The 26,457-nt window shown below is 43.5% G+C and overlaps 1 protein-coding gene across 2 annotated transcripts in view; it reads left to right on the top strand.

The window, feature by feature from the left end:
- Positions 1–26,457, top strand: part of Sh3rf2 (SH3 domain containing ring finger 2) — a 99,080-nt gene that overhangs the window by 55,359 nt on the left and 17,264 nt on the right. For both annotated transcript variants that reach the window (XM_040741875.1, XM_005069179.4), the window contains exons 4-5: positions 2,630–2,953; positions 25,908–25,999. In XM_040741875.1, coding sequence (XP_040597809.1) covers positions 2,630–2,953; positions 25,908–25,999 — 416 coding nt within the window. The remainder of the gene's footprint in view (positions 1–2,629; positions 2,954–25,907; positions 26,000–26,457) is intronic.

Here is a 26,457-nt window from a genome sequence, read left to right as displayed (position 1 = left end):
GGGCCCCACAGTCCTGCCCCAGCTGAACTGTCAGTCATGCAGGTGGGGGGCAGGGCAGAGGCAGACTTTCACAGGGCTCTTTGTTAGTGCTACTGATAAAAAATATTTTAAAGGTGATGGCGGTGCCCACCTAGAGGCACAACCGGCCGGGCAAATAAGAAAGAATTACTTGTGTCATTACAGCTGCAGATGGCTAAAAAGAAAATCACTCATTCAAATTGAAGGCTATCAGTTACCCCCCTGTACAAACAGGTGCTGTGGGGCCTTGCAAGGCCTTGTCCTTAGTCCAAGCTACCATTAGTGCCCGCCAGAGCAATGTCAACACGTTGCTAATTGGTATCCCTACTTCTCATCATTCCTTATGGGTAACATCAAGAAGGACATTTTCATCAAATGGAGTAAAGCCGGCTCTTTGCTTTTTTATGTATCTGGATCTCTGTTTTTTATAAATACGTATAATTATATAAACACACTACAGTCGGTATACAGAAAAGTTCCAACATGCTCCCCCCAAATCCCTCATGCTGCACCCTCTTCACTATTCCTCCACAGACTCTCAGTACCTAGTAACCAGTGATCTACTTTCTGCCCCTATGGCTTTCCTTTTCTAGAATGTTCTAAAAATGGAATCCCATAGAACATAGCCTTGTGAGCTTGGCTTCTTTCATTTTGCTTAACACCTGTGAGATTCGTCTGTGCTGTGCCATGTGTCTACAGCTCATCTTTTTATTAGGGTGGTGTCCCAAAGCACAGATGTTCCAGAGATGGCATCTGGGGAGACAGTTCTGTCTGTAAGTCTTATTGCACAATTATCAGGACCGGAGTTCAATCCCAGAGCCCAGGTTTACAAAACAAAACAAAACAAAAAACTGGTTATGATGGTACACAATTGTCATCCCAGCACTGGGGAGGTGGAGACAGGTGGATGCCAGGAACTCAATGGCCAGCCAGCCAACTCCAGGCCAATAAGAAACCCTTCCTAAAATCCAAGATGGGCAGCTCCTGAGGAGCAACAGCTGAGGGTCACCTCTGACCTCCACATGCATGCCCGCAAATCTAAATCGCCAGTCAGTCAATTGGTAATAAATGGCACTGAGGTGGTTTCTGGTGTTGTTGGCAACTCTGAATGAAACTGTGGTTTGAGCATACATTTTTCTTTCTTCGAGTAATTACCCAGAAGTGGGATTGCTGGATCAGATGCTAAGTGTGTGTTTATGAGAAACTGCCAAACCGTAACATGAGCTTTAAAAAGCGTAAATCAGATCATGTCACTCCTCTCCGCAGTCCTGCCAGGGGCTTCCTGTTACACTGAAAATAAGTCACGGCCTCCTGAGTACTTGTGCGATCGGGTGCCTGCCAGCCCTGTCTCCTCACCTGCTCCCGTCCATCCTTCTCCACTGCTTCCTACCCAGCCCTCTCACATCCTCATTTCTTCACAACTCTCTTTCTTATCACTCAGCTTAAATGCCGCCTTCTTCCTTGATGCTCGCCCACTAGTGTGGAGTGGCCCCTCCCCTCTCCCTGGAAGACATTACCATCTGATACCTCCTTTTTACCTAGTTTACACATGGTCTCTGTCACTTATGCCACTCCTTCTGGGCCTCAGCTTGCTGATCTTTGAAATGGACCTTTTTTTTTTTAAGTGCACTGAGGAGATGTTTCAGTAAAGCACTCGGTGAACTCCAGGCCAGGGGCAGATCCTGCCTGAAAAAGCAAGGGGAATTTTCCCAAGGAATGACAGCAGAGGTTATCCTCTGGCATATATATATGAACACGGTAACACTAATCCCCTAGCTGGTGAGTTTTTCACAGTGTGGCAAGCTTTTTTTAGACAAGAATCACCTCTTCTTCAAAGTCTTCTATCTCAGCTATTTTAATCACTGTTTAAGAAGTTCTTAAATGGGATTTTTTTAACTTCTCTAGTTGGATTTCTAAATTAGAATGAGAGGTGTGGCTTCGGAGAACAACTGGTAACTGTTGTAATAATAGGAATTTAACTAATCAACCTGAAACTGAAGTGTTGATTCACAGGAACCCTCATTTTTTTTCCAACAGATTTCATATTTCCAAAGGCTATAAGCCCCCAGAGGCCCTCAGAGGTGATGAGGAGGAGGATGGGGATGACTACAGTAACTCAGCAACACAGCACTGAGCTGGCTGGCACCAGATCAGAAACACCATTTGTTACATTTCCAGAAATTGTGCTAGCCAGATGTTAAACAGTTGGTTTATCGATAACACTACACACCAGGGCTTTTCCGTCCTTTTTTAAGTTTTTTTCCCCTAGCTAACTTACTAGAGCAAATTATATTAGAGACAAAGAACAGGAGAGGAAAGTGAAGGGATAGCAGTATTTGAGATTAAAAAAAAAAAAACAGGATTATCAGAAGGATGTAGTCAAGGTCCTGGATGTGTGTCTATTATGTCTTAAATTTATCAAATGTATAAACATCAAATGGATAAAAGATAGAATTTGTTATTATACTGACCAAAGGATGGCCATTGTAGCCAACAGCCAAAGGATGGCCAGCCAGCGGCTGAGAAGCTAGCGTTGACAGCCAGTGAGCGTGAGACTTAGCTACTATATTATGTCAGAAAGTAACTCTCATCCATTCTTTTATCTTTGCAGCCAAACCTCGCGGCAAGACACCTCCTAGAGAGGAACAAAGGGCATCAGTTATCACGCACGAAAAACCTGTCCCTGATGTCCTCACCACCCAAAGGCAAAGCAACCAACACATCCACCCTCCGAAAGAACCCTGGGTCCAGGAGGAAGGGGTCTGGGCAGTTCTCCATCACAACAGCTTTGAACACACTCAACCGCATGGTCCATTCTCCTGAAGGTCACCACATGGTGGAAATCAGCACCCCAGTGCTCATCAGCTCTACCAGCCCCTCTGTGTTTTCTCAGCATGGTGACAAGGCAGACTTCCCTGCCAACTCTGCAGGACAGGTAGGGGATAAATCCATTGGCACATTGCTGGTAGGCAAGAGAGTTTCACCTTGTCACAATCACCGTTGGATGCTTAGGGCCAGGCACCCAGAATGCAAGAATATTAACTGAAGCCCTGTGTACTGTCAGATATTTGTGGTCTCACTTTATCCTTAAGCATCCTGTACGTTAAATATGATTATTATTATCCCTGCTTTACAGGTAAGTGATACAGAGTTCAAAGTGTTAAACAACTTGCCCAAATTCCCAGATACTTTTCAATTTTCTGTTCTGTGGTAAACATGGTTGCCTCTTCATAAGAAAACTTTCCTCCAAGGAGATGTTGGTAGACACTTTCCAGACAAGGTTTTGGCATAGTATGAGACTCACTGTTACAGCTTCTGCAATAGCCTGGGTATCACACAGAAAGAAAGCAATAGGACCTTCGGGTTAGCAGGTGTTCCTCAGGACAATGATAGAATTTGTGGGTCCAATGCCCATCTCCACATTTTTGCATTTTTTAAATGCAAGCCCCTTGCTCTAAAATGATTAAGAATTCCAAGGTGGCAACAACAATGCATTAAGTCAAATGATGGCCCCAAGTGCCTACAGAAGCCACACACGCGTGGGACCAGTTTGACGCTCTCACGGTGGGCACCTAATGAGGTAACGGGCATAGAGCGCTCAGTGTAAGGACGTCTGCCCTTTTTAAGCTCCAGTCAGCACTTGCTCTCCGTCCTATTATTAACCCTGCGCCCTCAGATGCCAAGAAGGGATAAGCAAAGGGGAGTTGCAGTAACCCAGAAGCTGAAGTATTTCTGACAGCATGTGGCTATTTAGGCTGAAGTGCACTTTAAGAGATAAAGGAGAGGTATGAGGCAAGGTAATTAAGAAGAATGTGCTGGGCACTCACTAAAAACACTCTTTGGAACCATGCAGGTGGCAACTTGAAAGGACAAACTTCAACTTGCACTGATGTCTTTTTTTTTTAAGAAGCTGTAAATCTTGTTTTTAAACATGAATTTCTACCTTGGGATTAAATGGCTTAATTGGACTCTAATCCCTTTATAACAAGACACGGAAGAAGGAGAAAGTCAAGGGCTCCCCAAAGACCTGTATGTTGGTCTGCAAAGAAAACAGCCCCCTCCATTAACACGCTGTCTTACACCACTGTCTGAGTTGCTAAGAGTGTAGCCTCTCATGTAACTGATGTAACTGAATCCCCACCTGTACTATCCTTCTCTCTCTCTCTCTCTCTCTCTCTCTCTCTCTCTCTCTCTCTCTCTCTCTCTCTCTCTCTCTCTCTCTCTCTCTCTCTCTCTCTCTCTCTCTCTCTCCCTCTCCCACCACCACACACAGCATAAATTCTGACATGCATTCTATACACATTTTTATGAGTATACACACACTTTGTGCCCAGAGTTGATCTAACACACATACACACACGCGCGCACGCGCGCGCGCACGCTAATGCATGAAAACTCTAAAACAGGAACCTGATGACTCACATGAATCTGAAAAGTCAGACGTTTCTAAGGCATTCTTTATATAGAGGCATGGGGATATAAAGTGCAGCCCACACTCTGTAAAAATAAGCGAGCGAGTGAGATCAGCCGTGAGTTGCACCCTACAAAGGTGTATCTAAGAGACCTGTTCTCTGCGCCTTTGAAATCTTTATTCCTGGACATTTACCTCATCTGCCAAGAGGATGAACCAGAGCAGGAAAATCCCAGTAGTAATGCAAACAAATCTTCTTTCTTCCAAGTGTACGCATGCAAAGAATGGTAACACCAAGCCACAGCATTCATGGGGAAATCACTGGGCAGTGCTGACAGCTTTTTGTCAATGCAGATGGTTGTAAATGGGGATATTTCTGCAAATGGTGTTGTCAAACATATTCAGAAGTCCAGTGCACAAGTTCTATCTAGAGATAAGTGGGGCATCGAACAAACTCTCTCTCCCGCTTCATTTCTCCTCTAACATTGTTGAAAGACTGGGTTGGGTCTAGCCCACTAAATTCTCCCTACCTTCCCCATCCTGTACCTGTTTAGACACAAGTGGGTATTCAATAAATCAAATGATCAAAATATTTTTACTTAAGTATCTGGGCATGTGGTAACATATACTTAGGGAAACCTGAAAGGGAGAAATTCTTTCTTGTAGACCTCACAGATTACTGTAACTCTCTCAACTAAAAAATACCCAGAGTGTGTATAATATACTAGTAACCATAGTGAGTGAGGAGATCCTACTCCCAAACTAAGGCAGTGATAACAATCTAAAATATTTTGAGGCCTGTGTGAGACAGATGGGTGGATAAATGATAGAAGTATGGCTGTATAGAGATGATAGATAGATAGATAGATAGATAGATAGATAGATAGATAGATAGATAGATAGATTATTGATGGAGTCAGAGAGGTAGGTATGTAATGGTAGGTAACATGGACAGATGGAGTAGATGACAATGATAGATAGATAGATAGATAGATAGATAGATAGATAGATAGAGAGATAGATAGATAGATAGATAGATTAGATAAATAGATGATAGACAGATTAGGCAGACAGACATAAACATACAGACAGACAAATAGTGGTAGATAGATACAGAGAGACAAATATATGATATACTCTGATTGTACAGGTCCAGTCTCCAAAACCCTGCTCTCCATACTACAAATGTAATAAGAACCTGTGTGGGGGAATTATAAAACCACTTTACATCAAGGTAATTAAGGACCCAGAAGAAAAATGGTTTGGTCAAGTTCGCATAGTAGAGTGTGCCTTGATTTTAGTACTAAGATGAGCATGTCACCATGCTGTCAGCAAAGACCACCTGAGCATCACCTGAGCATCATCACTTAGCCAGCGTGGTTTATCTAAAGTTCTTACATCCTCTCTTCTTATTGTCTTCATTTGGACTACAAGACTTCCCATTACTCTTTTCCCCAAATACCTCCCAGTGGGGAAAAAATGCCCATCCCTTTTCCGCCTAAAGGCTTTCAATGACTGCCACTTTGTTCCTTATGCACTGCTAGCTGTGTCCAAGCATGCATGCTGTGTGTTGCTAAGGGCATCAATAATAAGCTGTTCCCAAGGAATCCACAATCTGGCAAATATTCAAAACTCAATGGCTCCTCTATAGTGAAGGCCAGACTCTCTAAAGTGGTATGGGGATTCTGATGGTAACCACACTGCCTTAGGTGGGATAGGGACTCAGAAATTAAAAACACAAAAGAATAGACTGAATAACCCATTCTTTTTACAGTGTCCCACGGCATGTTCCATGAGGTGTTTTAGGATACCAAGGTCTCAACTCTGTTCCAGTCTATCTATAACACCCCCTAGCACTGACTACTCGGGAATAGCCAATAAATAAGAAAAAGAGAGAAACGCCTCAGATCCTGTAGGAAGTTACTGCCTCCCTTCTAAGTAGAGATTCTAGCGTTTCCAATTTATTGTGTGGTAGTGACTCTCCAAGTCTTATAAGCGATATCAATTTTATCTTCACAGAAGGAAAGATGGGGAAATATTTGGATATTTGATTTAAATAATTTTCCATATTTAAAGAACAGTAAGTTAATGAAGGTACAGTCATAGACATGGAAAAATAACCACAATGGTAGGATACCACACAGATTAGATCATGCTGGTCCCAATTGAGAACATGAATACCCAGAGCATACACACATGGCAGTCCTGGAATTCACTATGTAGACCTCATTGGATGTGAACTCACAGAGCTATGCCTGCCTCTGCCTCCAAGTGTTGGAATTAAAGTGCACCATCATGCCCTCCCAAGGATAACTGAGTATTATTCCATTATGTGACTATGGAGTAAAAGGTCCAGGAAATTTCTTTTAGGGAGATTGTAAAACATATCTAGCTTCCACCAACAAGACAAAAGGGGTTTGAAAAACAAGAAGTCATTTTACAAAATCAGTCTAGAAGTCATCCGAGTTAAGTGTCCCGGTTCCTTCTGTGAAAAAGTAAGGCTGCAAATCTTCATTACATAACTGTTATCTTCACAGCAAGAAACCAGGGAAAGGGATAGCATTTTTTCATTGTCTTCCTATCTTCCTACCTATAAGAAACCACTTGCCAATCCTAGTAGACTCAGCAAGAGTAACTTCAAAGATACATACACCATAACTATGGGCCGGAAACACCTACACTTGACCATGACTCGGAGTCAGACCTGAGCAATTGGAGTAGGTTCTGTGGAACCTTTGGTGGAGAAAGTCAAGTCAGTGTCTTGGCACTAACACACTTAGCCTTAAGGAGAACCTGAGGATTCTCCCCAGGACCATTACTTGGGAAAGGTGCCTCCAAATAAAAAGAAAACATACGTTACAATAGAAGTCCTTCAGCCATACAGTACCTCTATAGGATAGTCACAAGTATAGGCCTTCTCCGCTCCATGATTCAGCATGTGGAGCCTATCCCAGGCCTGTCTGCAACACTCACAGATCTATGAAGCAGTCTCTTATTCCTCAGTAAGAGGTCCTGCTCCCTCAGCATCTCTTCCTCCTCCCCTTTCCTCTCCAGCCACACAAGCCCCATAAGTCCTTTCTTAATTTCTCTCTTTCTATATGTCAAACCCAGGGTAATAGAATTGCTATAAACAAACAAACAAAAACCCTTTCCCCACTTCATAATTGGAAAATCCCTTTTGCCACCTATATAGTTTTTGTCCCAGCCTCTTTACTGGTCTCCTAAAACTATACTCAATCACAACACCTTTCCCTGCCTAGCCCCTCCCAGAATCTCTCCATTTTTACAACTATAACTTTATAATGAGTGCTTTAAATTTTAAATCATTTTAGCCATTTATAGTTCCCTAACCCCCACTGGTTCCCAGAAGCCCTGAGGAATGGTAATATCTGCAGTTTATTAGGTGGTCACATAAAGCCAAAAAACGTAAGAGAAGACTTACAGGTATCATGATATACAACTGTTCAAAGAAGACATTGGTATGTACCTTTAACAAACGGAAAATTTCTAGGAGGGAAAGATCACATAACTTACCTGAAGGCTAGAAAGTAAGCCAAAGTTTGAGTGTAATTCATTCTTTCTCCCCTAAGAGATTTCTTAAGTATAGAGCCTTAGAGTGTCCACAATTTGGCTACAGTTCCAGCCAGCCCCAGCTTAGTTCACAGTCATAAACATGCATGTACACTAGCCCAATATAATACAAAAGTCAGGTTCAGTCCAGATGTGGTAGCACTCATAATCCCAGCACTTGGGAGGTAGATGTAGAAAAGTCAGGAATTCATGGTCATCCTTGATTGCACAATAAGTTTGAAATTAGCCTGGGACTAGTTTAGAAGCTTTGTCTCAAAACAACAGCTTGCACACACATTACAGCAATCTGCTCAACACCCAAAGGACAATACATGCACAGTCACATCACTCTTTTTTGTCCTTGTACCCCTCATAAGGCCTGAGTTATTCTAGACAATGAACAAGTTTTTGTTGGCTAAATAATGCAACTCCCTCTAGAATGTATTTCTACTTCATTCACCTGTTTCAGTCATACCCATGCCATATGTACTATTTCTTTAAGGAAGCTCTTTGAATCCTCTTTACAAGGATCAGTGTCTCTCCTGTGTTAACTACACACTATTTGCACTATTGTCATAAGCAACATGTTAGAACATATAATGTAATTTCTGCATAATTCAGTACGTAAAGACTGTATGCATGTATCTTATTACATTGCTCAATAACAGATTGAAAGTTTCCCAAGGCTGGAGATATTGTTTTATATACTTATGTCACTGTAGAATATCCAACGCCCTCTTGTTTCTATTACACAGACAGTGTAGAAAAGACAGAGAGAGCAAAGGCGAGTTAGTGTGAGGAATGTAATTCCTCTTCCCACCTGTGCCAGCAAGTCTAGGCACCTTCTCTGAGTTCCTAGAGATAAGCGAGCATGTATCTTGGAGAATTCTGAGATCTACAAAAGTGATTCTCCTTTTAGCCCTGTTTCTGGAATATCGTGAAATAATTTCTACTACTACTGTAAGTCCAGATCGATTCTATGGGTGTCTCATCTTCCATTAGGGTCTTTCACCCCAGCCTAGTGCTCAGAGTGCGTGGAAGTATTTTTACTGGGTAGTAGGATGATTTTCCCCTTGGACTGACTGTCAGTCTCTCTCTCTCTCTCTCTCTCTCTCTCTCTCTCTCTCTCTCTCTCTCTCTCTCTCTCTCTCTCTCTCTCTCTCTTCCTCCCTCCCTCTCTCTCTCAATGCAAATTTATGCTTAAGAGTCTAAGCTAACCCCACCCTCTAAGATAATGTACAGAGATAAATGACGCTAATATCCCCAAGTTACTATCTCCCCAATAAAAATTTCACTCATTCCACAATTCTCACTCAACAAATTCACATTCACAAATGATGTTTGTAGATCACATTAGAATTGTGTAGTCTTAAGGAATTGTATGAAGAAAGAAGAAAGTTTGTATTGAATGGACACCCCTTGGTAGAAATAATTCCTTAAATTATTCAAATTATTCTCATGAATTATTAGTTAATAATGCCTTAGAAGGAAATCACTAGCAGGCATTTGAAAGCAAGAAAGGAACCAAGGCCTCTCTTGCCATTGGCCGAAGAGCAATCAGTGCTGAGCAGAGAAGTCATGCCAGCCTTGAACCTGGACCCCTCTCCTCATCCCAGGCTGAGGCTTTAGACAAGTCAGTAACCATGTTAAGCTATAGTCTCCCATCAAAAACACAACATGTTTGGGGTTGGATGATCTATGTGGGAGATTGTCTCTGAAGAAAACTGAGTCTCCCTCTCTCCGCAGCCATTAACCACCCTTCATCTGAAGATGGAACCTTGTAGAATTTCCCCTGTCCACATTGGACAGCCTGTTGTTGAGATTTCATGGATGTGGCTATCCAATCCATTGGGCTCAACCTTGGACACAAGTACATTCAAGCAAGACTAGATGTCTTCCATAAGTATTATTTATTCAGAGAGAGAGAGAGAGAAGGAGAGAGAGAGAGGAAGAGGTATAGATGTGACAAGAATAAAGAAGAGATCATGGATTTTGTAGGGAAGTTGGGGGAACATGGGAGGAAACCAAGGGGATAAGGGGTGAGAATAATGTAGACTGGCTGTTCATGTATAAGGTTCTCAAAAAGAAAAGATAAAATAATTAAAATATTTAATTTTTAATAAGCATACTCTGATTTACAAGGTTGCTTGGAAAATCAAAGGATCGTAAATATAGATATAAGTACTTGACTCAGTTTTTTATTGTTCTTTTCAAATTTTCTTAGTAGTAAGTTGCCATGTTTCTAATCTTTGCTATGCATTTTTTAATATTTTTCTATGAAAACTTTCAAATCTATATGAAAACTAAAAGAATATTATAATGAGCCCACTCAGGCCAATTTCTCCCCCTACTCTTCCTCCAGCCAACTCATCAAAATCCTGACTTCAGGTCAAATTATCAATTGTAGTAACTGTGTCTTTTGTTAACACTATCATAATATTATCAAACATCAAACAAAATTGTCTTTTATATTTTCTTTTTTCCAGAGGACTTTTTAGACAGGGTTTCTCTGTGTACAACCTTAGCTGTCCTGGAACTACTTCTGTAGACCAGGCTGGCCTCAAACTCAGAGAGATCCACCTGCCTCCCTAGTGCTGGAATTAAAGGTGTGCACCACAACTGCCTGCCTGGGGTTTTTTATATTTTCAGTATCCCATGTTTACATTTCTTGTTTTGCCTTATAAAATTCTCCTTGGTTGATTTATGCAGATTAGACGCAGATGAAATAAGCACTTTTCATTGGCTTGATACAGTCCCCACATTTGTTTTATTCTATACATTAAATGATATCCTCATCCTTCACACTCTACATGGTTTTTGGAGGGGGTTTTTGTTGTTGTTGTTGTTGTTGTTGTTTTGTAAACAAGTTATTTGTCCTCCTGAATTCAAAAACATCTGGATATTACCACTCACATCTTCATAGTGGTTTTGACTTTTGTTTGCTTTGTTTTGTGACAGCGTTTCATGTAGTCTATGTTTCAAGGTTTATCCCTATAAGCAGCCTGTATTAGTACTTTATTCCCTTTTATGGCCAAATAACATCCCAAAGTATGGAAATGCCATAAGATTTAGTTTACCCTTTCATCAGCAGGTAGGCATTTGGATAGTTTCTATTTGTCTGTTGGCAATAATACTGCTAGGAGCGTTTTTGTGAAAGCTTTTGTGTAGGCACATTTTCACATGCATATAAACCTAGGAATGGAGCTGATAGCTCATATAGTGGCTCTCTCTTACAAAATTCTGTTTGCAAAAACTCACAAGTACTTTCCAAAATGAATGCACATTTTACATTTCCACCAATAGAGCACAATGGTTCCAATTTTTCCAGTTTTTACCAACATGTGTTTGCCGTCTGACTTATGGACTATAGCCATCCTATAGTATCTCATTGTAAAATTTTGTTTGTGTTTGTGTTTCCTGATTTTTGCTTTTTTTTTGAGGCAGGATCTCACAGGTTGGCCTTAAAACCTCTATCCTCCTGCCTCAACCTCCCAAGAGCTGAGATTACAGATTCATGTCATTGTGTCTTACTGTAGTTTTGATTTGCAGTTCTCTGATGATTAATGACACTGGGTATGTGCTAATAAGTTTACCAAACAAGTATTCTTTGGATTAAGGTCTGTTTGTGTGTGTTGTCCATATTATAATTGGGTTGTTTATCACTTTTAATTGAGTTGTAAAAGGGTTTTTTTACATGTTCTGCAAAAAAGTCCTAGATCAAATATATAACTTCTAAAATCTTTCCCATTCTGTGAGTTGCCTTTCCACTTTCTCCATTATATTCTTTAAAGCACAAAAAGTGTTTTTTTATTATGATGATGTCTAATTTATCTACTTTCGGAAACTATTGCCTAACCAAAATTTAATATTTAACCTTATTTTTCTTCCATGGTGTTTTACAATTTTATCTTTTACATTTGTACCTAGGTCCCAAGTGCAGTTGGTTTTTGTATATGCTATAAGATTGGAGTTTAGATTCATTCTTATATAGTTATCTAGTTGTCCCAGCAGTATTTATTGAAAAGGCCATTACATCCCCATTTTGTTAGCTTGACACTCTTGTTAAAATTTAAATACCTTACCATAGCACATCAAAAGGCTAGAAATGTTTGACTGCATCTCCTTTCGAGTTAAAATGTGTTCATACTGAGATGTCATCAGCCTGTTCCATTGGTTATCAAACTCCGCATCAGTCTTCCTACCTAATGATTTGAACAGTTCATCCTGAGTGGCAAAACGGTGACACTCCAAATCCATCCTTCCTGCTGGGTTTCTTTTTAAGCTGCAACACTTCTGTGATGTTGGCTTCTGCCTGCAAGAGCACCTTGTGTGTCCAGAGCACACAGAGAGCTTCTCCTGGGTTGCACACTGCACCCCACTCTCGTGTGTTGGAAGCTCATAGACCAGGGACTCCAGAGTTCACACCCTTGACCCCCATTTGTTCCTGAGCATTCTCTAGCTCAAAAGCAGGACTCATTTCTCAACAACGTCCTGCCTGACATGTTTGCCATAACTGAACTGCTAACCCTTTTTCCACTGGCTGATGCCAGCTGGATTAATATTGCCCTGGCTGTCTGTGCCGGTCTCCTTGTTTATATCCTTATTGTTGTCCTCAGGCTGGCCCCAGTGTCCCAGCCTCCGTGGCTGTGACTTCACTCCTTCACCCTCCCCAAGGTCTAGCTTCCACACTTGGGCCAAGACCAGGAGAAGAAGGCCTGAGCTTGTGCAGTCTGGAGAAAGAAACGGCTTCAAGGTTGATGTGGGAATGAGTGATGACCTTTATTTTCCAAATGTGGGTTCGCATACTAGAATTGTGTTGGTGTTGCTGTGTCCAGAAGCAAAAATGAACATAAATCAAAGCATATAGGCTGTGGGTACATACACTTAGGCTGTGGGCACATACATTGAGAAAGCTCTCGCGTCTCGTGGACTATTAGGCTCTGCATAGGAAAAGCACTAGATCAGTGATTCTCAACCTTCCCAATGCTGTGACCCTTTAATACAGTTCCTTATGTCGTGGTGACCCCCAACCATAAAAATATTTTAGTTTCTGTTTCATAACCGTAGTTTTGCTATGGTTGTGAATTGTAATGTAACTGTTTATTGAGGTTAGAGGTTTACCAGATGGAGTCATGATCCACAGGTTAAGAACCAGGGCACGAGAGGACCCTGTGCATTTGCTATTATTGTTTTGGTTTGGTTTTTGATTTCTCTTATACAGAAAGGCAGATAAAACTTTAAAGCAAAGGATTTGACTCAGTCAGAGCTTCCTGCCATGGCTTTGCCATCTAATAGCTAGATGACACTGAACTGATATGATGAGCCTCACAGCTCTCATTTGCAAGGTGGGCTCTTCCCGTGAAGCATCTCTGCAAGGGTGTACAGGAGCTCGACAAGCAGAGCTTTCTGAATGTCACTGTAACTCAAGAGATCCCCGCTAGGGACAGCGGGGAGGGGGCCTCAATCTTGTTTTGCACGGAAGAAAACTGGCATGAAGTGGTCCTTCCTTAACAGACTCGGGCCTCCCCAGCTCGTCAAATAGACACTGAACTGCCATTTAAAACAGAAATAAGGCTCTTGTGGCGTAAAATGTGGTGTCTGCCCTTAAGCTGCATGATCCCGGTGGCAGGGGTGATTGTCTGCACAAGACCCATGATTTGTGACACCAGTCAGGCCTAAGACAATGGAATCCTCTTCAGTACGTGGCCCTCCAGGCGTCCAGCCTGTCCACGCCTCCATTTCCTCATCTGCTAAAGAGACGGTCGTGGAGGGAGAGCTGCTCCTGCTATGTGGTTAGGGATGGCCCTTGTTGGGATTCCTCCTCTCAGCTGCTCGCACACACCTTCACAGACACTCACACCTGGTTGTGTTCCAGCCACTGCAGTGTGCTCAGCCTCGGTGAGGTGACGGTCAGGAAGGACGTGTCCCTTAGACAAAGAGCTGTGCAAAATTGCAGGCTTTGGGTTCACCGAGATCTGAGAAGGGATTCACTGCTTCCTCCTGAACTTCATCCTCTGTTTTCCATGTGCTGGAGACAATGGCCTGGGCTTAGCAATGGGAACTGCCCCAGTGAACGTCCCCTCTGTTGCTATCATTGGGCCAAACCAGGAAGCTAGAAGCATCCTCTCCTTCCGTCCCAGGGCTGACCTGGACAGACTAGCCTCCCTGGCAGTGAGAGTTCTCAGCTGTGCAACTCAGAGCCATGACCTGCTGCAGAAGGAGTGTGGGGGCTTCCAGAAGCCCCTTTGCTTCCTTCACAGGCAGTGATCATTCCGAAAGTACAGGAGTCTAATTTGGTATTCTGTCCATGTGTCCCCTGGGGCAATTCCTCTTGCTTAACTCAGACCCCTCAGCTGTAATTCCACATAAACCTATGCAAGGAAAACGGAAAATACACACAGAGGAAAAGACTTTGGGAAAAGATGTAGGCTGAGGTAGAGCCAGCTCCCTGTCTACCATTCTACACCACACACACACACACACACACACACACACACACACACACACACACCTTTTAGCTTTGTCTATGAATCCTGTCCTCAACCCGTGAGTGTCCTGAGTCAAGGGAGCGCTGTTTTTCCATACACCCTGTCCGTGGAGCAGTCCGTAAAGAGTTGTTAGGTACCCACTGTGCACCAAACCCTTGAGTCACACACAGGTGACACAGCAAGCAAGCCACTTGATCACGGCACTTAAGGAAGCTCCAAGCCAGCAAGGTAGACACATACTAAAGTATTAAGTATTTATTTCATGGTTTTAAATGTGCAAAACGCTCTAAGTTTTGAGGGTGAGGCATGAAGAAACTCTGAGGTGAAGGGTCGACCTGGTCTGGGAGACCGAAAGGTTGCCTAGGGGAAGCAGCGTTTGGGTGGAGACATATAGGTTACAGCAGTCAAAAGGCCAGGGCCCTGCTGTAGCTTTCCCTGCCCAGCGTCCATTCTCCACACAGTGTGTGGCCCCTGGTGAGGGGCAACTGCTGTACACTTCCAACCCCTGGTGCATGGTAACTGCTGTACACTTCCAACCCCTGGTGCGGGGCAGCTGCTGTACACTTCCAACCCCTGGTGCATGGTAACTGCTGTACACTTCCAAACCATGGTGTGGGGTAGCTGCTGTACACTTCCAAGCCCAGCCCTGCCCCACTCCCCAAGGTCCTGTAGAGAAAGCCTCTCTGGTTTCTGGTGACTAAAGCAGGTTTGGTAATTAACCTTGTCTGCTTCCTTGATTCAGCAGTTCTCCAATGAGTGGTTAAGCTTTGCATCATCACTTTGCCCAATTAATCCTGGCCGGTACACCACTGCAGAGACCCAGCCCTGTCTGGGTGAAAGAGGGAGTGGCCCAGCCTGCATCTCAGCATTTTCGCAGAGATTCTTGAACTCTGAGGCTGAGTGCAAGGCTCACTGACAGCCAATGGAACCTCAGACTCACACCCCTTCCCTCTGTGGAACTGGTCACCCTCTTGTGGCAATGAAAAAAATGTCTCCAGACATCCCCTGAACTCAGAGTCACCCCCAGCTGACAGTCACTAATGTGCGATAGATAGCAGCTAACGCAAGGCCTGTGTGAAGACAGTGACTTGTCTGAACACTCCAGCAAGCCATGCTTTCCAAACACACACTGAGGAAACCTGGAAATTCCCTGGACGTGTGCAAGCAAACTACCCAAGGCTTGAAGGAAGCTGAAAGAATCTAGAAACTGAATATCTAGAATAGGTCCACTCTCCACTTCCACTCGATCCAGAGGTAAAGGGACTCATATTGTGACAGATCCAATGTCATAATCAATCCTAAATACCACCCCACCTCTAGATGTTGTTAATAAATAGTATTGCTTCCATTTTAAATAAAAGAACTGCAACCCAACAATTAGCTAAAACTCATTCGGTAGGTACCCTTCAAACATTGAATCAAAACCCAGGGTTGGCCATCTTCCCTGCACCAGCAGCAGAAGTGGGAATCTCAACTGTCCACAGAAATGGTTTAAGAATGGTTAAGGAAGTAAACAGGCATTGTGAGAAGAAATACTAGGATTGGTTAGTAATGTCTGTCATGGCCCAGGCTCACAAAATGAGGCACATATGCCAGGGGACGTGTCTCTAATCTAAGATTCCATAATTCTGCAATCATTTTATTTGTCATTTTGGGGTGGCTGGACAGAGTTAGGGGTATATCCAAGTTTGTTTAACAAACAAGGTGCTCTGTGTGGACCTTCTTCAAGCGTGGAGTTTCTGTGCAGGGCAAACAAGGAGCCTGACTTTCTACTGTCTCCTTAGAAAAGCAAACTCTGCTCTCCATCACAGCCCTTGTGAACAACGTAGCAGTCTTACTTTTGGTAAGTAACACTATTCTAAGAAAGCAATAGAGAAAATTCCAAGAAATGGGGCATTTTTGTTCACTTAAAAAAATTGCCCATTGTATTTCAAAGTCCAAGTATAAGAGATAAAATGACCAACCCTTCTCCCTCTCTTTTCACCTCAAACAATCAAACACGTAGTGGAAAACTGGACTGCTTGGTGCATAGCAAAGCCTGTGTACACAGCAAAGAATGCTGCAAATGCCAGGGTATCTGTTTCCAAGACATCCTTCCAATGCTGACTACTAGGTAGGATACTGAGTGCAGAAAGAAGACTAAATCTTTCAGCTCAGCTCGAGTGCGTCCCTGTGTTCCTGGCTGACTAGCTAAGAACACTTGCTGTCATTGGCTTCTGTTCACAAACATGGTGGGCCTGCCACATGCCAGTTATCTATCCATCCGGGTACAAGTAACATGCAAGTTACATGTAAGCTTGGCTGTGCAGTTAGGAAGCAGTCCCTAGACAGATGTGAGCACATGTGCACTGGATCACAGAAAGTCTACTGGTTTAACCGCTCACCTGCCTTGGCTCAAGTGGCAGAACACAACTAGAAACTGCCTGGCCTTCATTTCTGAGCCTGGTGTTAGACACTTGACAGCCCCCAACCTAAAGAAAGCAGTCTCCAGTGAAGGACTGCCCATTCACAGTTGCTCTTGGAAATTACCTTCTGCTTATCTGTTTCTTTAACCTATACTGACAATCTGCGGCCAGTGGGCCAAGTGCTGCCGGCTCCCTGGTCTGGAACTGGGGCAGAGGTTGGCAGGGGAGGTCAGAAGAGTAGTACTCTATGATGGGTAAGAATTATTTCGTTTTCAGCATTCCAAAGTAAAGTTTATTGTCACACAGGTAGACTCACTCTCTGAATAGTATCTGTGGCTGATTTCACACCACAATAATAGAGTTGGGTGATTTTGACTGAGACCCCATACTTACTCTGATACTTTACAGAAAAAACGTCGGGTGGCCCTAAGCCTTGATCTTTCTTGTTTTGAAAGGTTTTGCGAGCATATGTGTCTGGTCATTTTGAGCCCTGTCGGGAGGAAGGAACACTGAATACACAGCCTGAGTGCACGTGCCTGGATCTCTCTTACCTCATGCCTTGTTTGGGAGTTTACCTTAGTTAGTGCTGTCTTACAGCTTTCAACTTCACAAGGCCAGAGTAACTGGTGCCCTCTACCATCCCAGGATTAAGTCTAGCAGGGCATGAAATTTAGTGAATGTCGGTTGCATACACAAATGGACACATGAATGAAGCCTCTTGAATGTATCTGTGCCTGTGTGTGAGCAATAGGTAGAATGAATAAACCCTTCAGTGATGGGGGGATCCAATAAGAGAAATATGCAGGTGAGTGTCTGAGTGAGGAAACTCTTGTTGGGAGGAGGAATTGAATAAGAAACACATGAACGGAGGAGAGCAGTCTCTAGGGAGGGTGAGTGACAAGTGAATGGAGACAAAGGGTGTTGGTGCCACATTAAACTGATTTCATCATTTTGCTGTCCTGGCTCATGCAATTGCTCATCCTGGCAATTTTGAGCTTAATCGATACCCTCCCTTGAGGATGGTGTGTCCTTGCCTTAATGCTTTAATATTTGGCCTGTGTCCCCAGAAGGGAAAAGTCACCTGCAACCCTTGGCCCCAGACCAGGCCATCATGCTCCCTAGAGTATAGCCTCCCGTATACCGGAAGAATATGTTCCCAACCCCAGTTCTTTCCATGTACATTTGTGAATGGTATGGAGTCCGAAAGGCAAGGGACTCCACAAAAGTATGCATTTCAGGTACAAGGGGCGAGGAGTGTTAGTTGCAGATGAATTTCATAGACAAGCTCACTGTAGCCAGATAGTAATGCAGAGTCAGAAAGGAAAGGCCATCAGAAACTTCTCAGTAGCTCTCCATCTCCTTTAGAGGAAGTATTTCATTAGCCTCTGTCCCTTCTACTTGTGTTTGTTGTGCGGCCTGTGCTCTTGGCATGCAGGTACCAGGAAGGCAGAGGCATGCACAGGGAAAGCCCCTGACGATTTGCTAGGAATAAGTGAAACAGCCTGGAAAGCTAATCCAGCGTCCGCTCCAACCAGCTCCCAGAACATAGTAAAAGAGCAACAGAGAAGTCCCATTCCCTAGAGATCTGAATTCAGAAACCAGTTTCTAGGGAAAAAATGTTGTATTGTCTCTTGACTGGTTTAGGTCCTTCTAAGTCTCCATGTACAGCCATTTTCTTTGGCTGGAGAAATACACTTCATTGCTACTCTTTCTAACACAAAAGGCTGGTTTCTTTCCTTTTAACTTGTTTTAATTGAGCTATACATTTTCCCCCCTTCCCTTCCACCCTCCCTTTGTACACACACACACACACACACACACACACACACACACACACACACACACACTCCCAATTTACTCAGGAGATACTTTTTCCCTTTCCTAGGCAGAACCATGTATGTCTCTCTTAGGGTCCTCTTCATTACCTAGGTTCTCTGGGGTTGTGGACTGTAGATTGGTTGTCCTTTGCTTTAGGTCTAATATCCATATATGAGTGAGTATATATTATATTTGTCTTCCTGGGTCTGGGATATCTCCCTCAGGACGGCTTTTTCTAGTTCTGTCTATTTGCCTGCAAATTTCAAGATGTCATTGTTTTTTACATCTGAATAGTACGGCATTGTGTAAATGTACCACATTTTCTTTATCCTCTACTTCAGTTGAGGGGCCTCTAGGTTGATTCCAGGTTCTGATATTACAAATAATGCTGCTATGAACATAGTTGGGTAAATGTCCTTGTGGTGTGAGTGTACATCCTTTGGATAAATGCCCAAAAGTGGTATTGCTGGGTCCTGAGGTAAACTGTTTCCCAATTTAATGCGAAACTACCATACTGATTTCCAAAGTGGCTGTATAAGTTGGCACACCAGCAATGGAGGAGTGTTCCCCTTTCTCCCCATCCTCTCTAGCATAAGCTGTCATCAAAGTCAAAAAACTAATTCCTAAGGATGGAGGGTATTTTTGTTTGTGTCAGGAGTGGATGAATCATGGAAATCACTAGACATTCTGACACATCACATCTTGAGATGATCCTGTCTGGAAAATTTGGCGTATTAGCACATAGTCTACCTTCTACATGAAAAGAATGACCCCATGATAAATCCCCTTGACTTAGGAGACCCTAGACAAATGTATTTTGTGAATAAATACCACTACCACTAGGGGACTCGAAGCAGACTTCAGAGGAACTTTGCTTATTTAAATGTTGTGGTTATAATACTACACACTGTAACACTTCAAGTGGACCATTAGAATAAGAACAAAGGTTATAATTATGGAGTTGATGTACCCTGGTATTTCAAAAGTATTACAGTGCCTGCCATCTTGGCCTTGGGGTCCAAATCTTGCTTTAAAGGCATTGCATCCTTGGGCTTAGGAAAGGTCAAAGGCAAGGATGGAGATGGCAGGGCAGAAGGTGTCCCGTGTCTGACCAAACAAGCCAGCTCGGAGGACAGGGTCTTCGTCTTCGTGGTTTGACTTGCCAATCAGATTTGGGGATCTTCTCCGGGTGTTGGTGGCGCATGCCTTTAATCCCAGCACTGGGGAAGCAGAGGCAGATGGATCTCTGTGAGTTCAAGACCAGCCTGGTCTACCAGAGCTAGTTCCAGGACAGTCTCCAAAGCCACAGAGAAACCCTGTCTCAAAAAAACAAAAACAAAAAAAGATTTGGGGATCTTCCAAATAGGCCAATTCAAACCACAGCTGTAGAGAACCACCAGGCCCCCACCTTCCTTGGAAGCTCAAGATGCATGAGACTAGTGAGGTAACCCAGTCACAAAAAGAGAAACATGGCATGTACTCTCTCATATATGGATTTTAGACATAGATCTGGGGAGTGCCAGCCTGCAATCCTATGGCCAGAGAGTCTGAGAAACAGAAACTTCATTTAGTGGCTGATCGAAGAAGAGGCAGACTCCCTTGGTTAAGTACTGAGCTGAACTCAAGAAAGCCAGTAACAGAGAGGGAGGACTGATGATCAAAGGGATTAAGACTGGGCTGGTTTAACCCCCAGAAACAGCTGACCAGACAAAGGTTAACTCTTGAATCCCAGGCATCAGCCTGGGAATCCAACATGGGACTGATCAAGACCCCCTGAATGTGGGTGTCAGTGAGGAGGCCTAGGGAATCTATTGAGCCTTGGGCAGCAGATCAGTACCCATCCCAAGTATACACACGGACTTTGGACTCCCATAGAACAATATGAGGTGCACTCTCACCCTGAACTCTTGGGGAAGAGTCTAGGCCCTGCCCTATATGAAATGACAGACTATGGACACCCCCATGGAGGGCCTCACCCTCCCTGGGGGAATGAGGGGATAACGGGGGGGGGGGGGGGGGGGGAGTTGGGGGGAGGGCACGGGAGGAGGGGAGGGAATGGGAGAGGGACCTGGAACTGACTTGTGAAGCAACCTCGTTTCTTATCTAAATTTAAACTGGAAAATAAAATATAAAAAAAAGATGCATGAGACTAGCACACCCTACCAACAAGGAAAGATTTCTAAATACATGTTCTCATACTGAAGGCCAGTTGCCCATCACTGGGTCTTCTGTAAGGGAATTTGATCTACTATGATTGACTCTTGGATCTTAGAAACAAATCTCCTGTTAACATTTGGTCCTACTAAGAAAGCCCTCCAGCCTGCCTCTTTTTGCTTCATGTCTCCCTAGCCTTGCTTTCGACTTCAAGATGGTAAACAATAGTAAAATTTACTGGGTCCATCTATGAACTAGGTATGATATGAAGCACCCTCCATTGTGCAAAGTAACTTGTTTCCTCCACACGTGCACGCCCCGCACGCGTGTCTGTGTGTGTGTGTTGGATATAAGAGTATGCATGTGCATGGCATCCTGGACACCTTTTAGATAATATAACCATTAAAGAAAATGAATGAAGATGGGTGTGATGGTACATGCCAGCAGCACTGACATGTGGAAGCCAAGATGGGCTGTCTTGAGTTTGAGGCCAGTATAGGCTACATATCCAAACCCTTTCAGACAGAAAAGAAATAGTGACATTAAGGAAGGAATGGAATTGAATTTCCACAAGAAAAACAAAACAAAAAAATTGAAACACTGACAGGTGTATATTTAAGTTCTTTCACAATTTTGAGGAAATAATGTTTAAACACTTCCAAACATGAAAAAGCTCTCTGTATTTCGTAAGGACTTGGATATTCTTTCTATTAAAATTAAAAAATAATAATAATAGCATGGGGCTGGAGAAATGGCTCATACAGAGGATCTGCGTTCATTTCCAGCACCAACATGGAAGCTAACATCTCTTCTGTAGCTCCAGTTACAGAAGATCTGATGCCCTCTTCTGACCCCTGAGGGAACTGTATGATCACAGTGCATAGACATGAAAGCAAAACACCCATGCATATAAAATTAAAAAAAATAAAAAGGGAAATAAAATTAATTCCACTAGTAGATCGTGTTAACAGTTATAGAAGAAAACTTCTGTGACATTTTAAATGACACAGAGAAAACACAGTATAGAAAAATAATATAAGGAAGGAGAGGAAAAGAGGAGATGGAGAGGGGATAGGAGGAAAGTTGAGGAGAGGCCTCAACTGGCTTTCAATCATGATCCTTCTGTCCTCCTGAGTGCTGGGATTATAGGTTATGTGCCATCACACCCACATTTCAATATCTTAAAGTTGTTATTGTTATTCTCTCCCCCCGCCCCAAATTTATCCACAAATTCAATACCTCTAGAGTTCGTTTTCCTGAAACACAAACCGGAACTCTAAGGTTCAGAAGGAGCAATGAAAAGCCAAAGGCAAAGAGACTTCTAAAGAGAAGGGGGGGGGGTTGTTTGGGGCAAGGCTCAAGGCCTGCTGATCAGATATTGTTGCTTCTGTTAAAGCTAAGTCGGATCTGTGTTAATAGTTCTCTCCAGCTTCTTTTAAGCCATTAGAGCATGCTAGAAAACCTGGAAACAGACAGTGTGAAGATGTGATTTATGGCAAACAGCTCCACTGGTCAGAAGGGAAGAATGAGCTCTGACGCTGGGCTAATTGGGTATCCATGTAGGAAAAGAATGAAATTGGATTCCTCCCTCATCAAAAATCAATTCCATGAGGACAAAAGAACTTATATATGAAAGGTAAAACTATAAAACTTTCAGAAGGCAATATGGAAGCGTACCTCATGACCTTGAGATTAAAAGGCACCTTAGCCAAGATTTTTCAAAAGTGAGAACTGTACGGGAAAATATTATATAATTACTTCAGTCCATCAAAAGATACCATGGGGGAAAAATACAAGCTATAAGGGATTTATAGCAAAAGACAATAGAATTCCACAACTTAATGTGAAAATAATAAATAGCCCAAAGGCTTTGGAGAGAGAAAGGATATGAACAGGTATTTCATGTAATCAGAATGGTTGGTAAATATTTGAAAACAGGGAAAATGAATAAACTGAAATTCGTTGGCATTTCAGAGACATGAATGTAAAACCACAATGAGTTAGCATTTCACACCACCACAGAAGCAGATACTAAAGAGCTGTGTGTTACCTCATGCTGGCAAGACTCTAAAATAACAGGAATTGTCATTAGTCGCTGGCAGACGTGTAAATTGTTACAGCCACACTGGGAAACAATTTGTTACTACCTAATAAAACTGAACAGGCTCCTACCCTACGGCCCATCAATTCCATTCCTAGGTGTATATCCTGGAGAAACTCTTGTATGTGGACACAGGGGACATGTACAGGAATGTTCACAGCAACACTGTTCGTAACAGCCCCAAACTAAAAGCCACCCAAATGACAAATAAACGACACAGTAGTCCCATGGTGGTATATTCCTGCCATGAAATACGAGACAGGAGCCACAAATACATAGCAAACCTCCCTGTCACAGGATGCACTTGCTGCATGGTCATTTATATGATGTTCACAGCAGACAAAACAGAGCCAAATGTGCAAGGATGTGTGCCAGATTGGGAGAAACTACGCAGAAAAGTCCTGGAGTGATTAGCACACATTCAGCACTGCAGTTGCCTCTAGTGAAGTGGTTCTCAACCTTCCTCATACTGCGACCCTTTGAAACGCTACCTCATGTTGTGACCACCAGTCACAGAATTATTTCATTGCTACTCCACAACTTGGCTTTATTTTGCTACTGTTATGAATCGTAATATAAATACATGATATGCAGGCCCTTTGATATGTGACCCCCCAAAGGGTCATAACCCACAGGTTGAGAACTGCTGCTCTACAGGGAGGGGACTGTGGTTATTGAGAAAGATGCAGAGAGCTGCTAAGTATAACAACCAATTTCCCTCTGTATTCTGGGTTGAGTGGTACGGATCACCTATGCTATTATGTAAGTGACGCATAAAATTATTCATACACTTGCTGTGCACGTGATGTATTTATGGTTTAGGTTGTTAATAGAAAATGGAAGTTAACAAGAAAGAGGTGAGAAGTAAATGACACGAACAGCATGGCCCAAGAGATCGCGTGGCTGAGATGCAGGCGTAGAGGAAGGTGTGGTGCTTTGAATAAGAGTGGTCCCCATGGACGCATATATTTGAGTGCCTAGGAGGTGTGGCCTTGTTCAAGTATGTATGGCCTTCTTAGAGGAAGAGTGTCACTGGGGTGGGCCTTTGGGTTTCATACACCCAAGCTAGGCCCAGTGGCTTGCTCTCTTCCTGCTGCCTTCAGATCCGGATGTAGAACCTTGATACCTGGCTAGCACCATGTCTGCCTGCACGCTGCCATGTCCCCCTGGCATAACTATGATAGACTAGACCTCTGAACCTGTGAGCCAGCCCCAATTAAATGTCATGGAGTCTCTTCACAGCAATAAAACCCAAACTAAGACAAAAGTTTATACCAGGATTATGGGATATTGCTGTGACAGACTTGACAAAGTTTGGGGTAGGGCTGTAGAAGGACTTTGGAACTCTGGAACCATTCCGTACTGTGAGTTCAGTGAGCTGTTTTATCAGAGATTTGAAGACAAGAAAGTTGAGAGCAGTGCAGACAATGAAGGCCTGGTTTGTGAAGTTTAGGGCAGAAACAAAGATTCTACCAAGCCATTTGTATGAAGAATCCGTGGCTCTGGTTAGCTGGGGCTGAAGAATTGGCTGTGATTAACTGGAGACCAGAACCACTAATTCACCCTTGGCTTACTGGTATAATTGATGCTGGTCAGCGGGAGCTGAGAAAGTAGTGACTAAGAAGAGACCGGCATCACTGAGGTGAAATCCTCTGGAAAGCGTTTCCTGAGAGCACACAGAAGCTGTGTTCCAGAGGTGGCCAAGGTTGTACCCGGAGCTGGTAGCCTAACTTGGTGATGTGTTAAGGGGTCACTCAGAGGTGCTGGGTTTATAGCATGAAGGAATCTTGGAGAGCAGCTAGGGCTTGGCACTGTGAGAGGCCAGGAGAGGCCATTGGTGAAGACCCAGGATTGAAGGAGCCATGCAGAGAAGCTGAGGCTTGGCACCACGAAGAGAGACTGTGAGAGGGTATTGGTGAAAGCACAGCCCAGCTGCAGCAGAAAACCCCAGCACTTTAGAGGTGCCAGTTCTTGGGGTGACCACCAAGAACAGTGGCCGCTGTGGGGAATGAGTCCTGCCAGAGCTTGGAAGACAAGCTGTGTGTGATACAGAGGGCAGAGATAGACAAGTGACTGGAGTTCTCTAAAGGAGCCCAGAAGACTGTGGGTGAGCCCAGATATTAGACATTGCTTTGATCTAATTGCCACTGTGCCCTGGTATTTCATTCTTAAAGTAAGAATGTATCTAATTTATTTTTGATTTCATGGGATCCCACAGCTGAGAGATTAAATGTTAAGAGATTTTAGGCTGTAAAAGAGACTTTTCAAAAAAATACTAAACTTTAAAGTGTTTGGATTTATAAAGTCTATGGAACATTTTAAGTTTGTAAAATGTCCTATATTGTGATAGTGATATTAATATGTCATCTCAGAGAGGAACATAAAATGAAAGGTTGTGGCTCAACAATGATGTCTTTGTGTGTGTCAGGCTGAGAAGGCGTCAACTGTGCTGGGTAGTTTTATGTCAACTTGACATAAGCCCAAGTTGTTTGAGGGAAGGGACCCTCAATTAAGAAAATGCCTGTATAAGATCAGAGCTGTAGGAAAGCCTGTAGGACTGATTGGGGAGGGCCCAGCCCATTGTGGGTGGTATCATCTCCTGGGTTCTATAACAAAGCAGGCTGAGCAAGCCATGGGGAGCAAGCCAGTAAGCAGCACCCCTCCATGACCTCTGCATCAGCTCCTGCCTGCAGGTTCCTGCCCTATTTTGTTCTTATCTTGACTCCTTTGAGAGCTCAGCCCAGGAACACTACCTGGACAGGCCATAAGACACCTGCTCCACCCCAGTCTACCCAAAGCCACCAAGTAGAGAAATGTTTGGGTGGACAACAGCTGGGCATGGCTGTTGGGTTTCAGCTGTGTCAAGCTGCTCTGTGACTTGCTCACATATCTGGCTTGGGGTGCTCACCGGTTCTGTTTGGCTGTCTCTTCTGTCTGTGTAGGTCAGCACTCCTCACCCTGCACCTGCCTCCCCAGGACATTCCACAGCCGTGGTCAGGGTGCCCAGCTCCCAGCAACACCTCTCAGCTAACATGTGAGTAAAAAGCTCAGCACCCCCTCCTCCAGCTTCTGGCTCAGAGATTTCATCTTTGTAACCCTTTGTCATCTAGTCTCCACACCCAAACCATAGCATCCAAACAGCTAACCAGCCCCCTCCTTTTCCACCACTGATGGTGATAGCACGGGTAAGAAAAATGCAGAAGAGAAACTACGGCATTGCGGGGAGATTGGATACTGAGCAATCTTTATTGATTCTCTTCGGGTTTAAAATACCAGGTTATGAATGAGCATTTACTTACTATAGTCACTAAAAACAATAAATAGCAAAACACATGCAAATGAGGTCCACGTTGATAACAAATTAGGGGTGTCTCACAGTCCTTAGGATTTCAAAGGACTGCCGGGCATGTCCAACCTGCAGCCTACACACCCCCATGAGACCAGACAGAGCTATGGATGCAGCCCGACACAAAATCCGAAGCTAACTTAAAA

Source organism: Mesocricetus auratus, unplaced genomic scaffold, assembly GCF_017639785.1.
Source record: "Mesocricetus auratus isolate SY011 unplaced genomic scaffold, BCM_Maur_2.0 Super-Scaffold_6730, whole genome shotgun sequence".
Taxonomy (NCBI): domain Eukaryota; kingdom Metazoa; phylum Chordata; class Mammalia; order Rodentia; family Cricetidae; genus Mesocricetus; species Mesocricetus auratus.
This window is presented reverse-complemented; position numbering and strand designations above follow the sequence as displayed.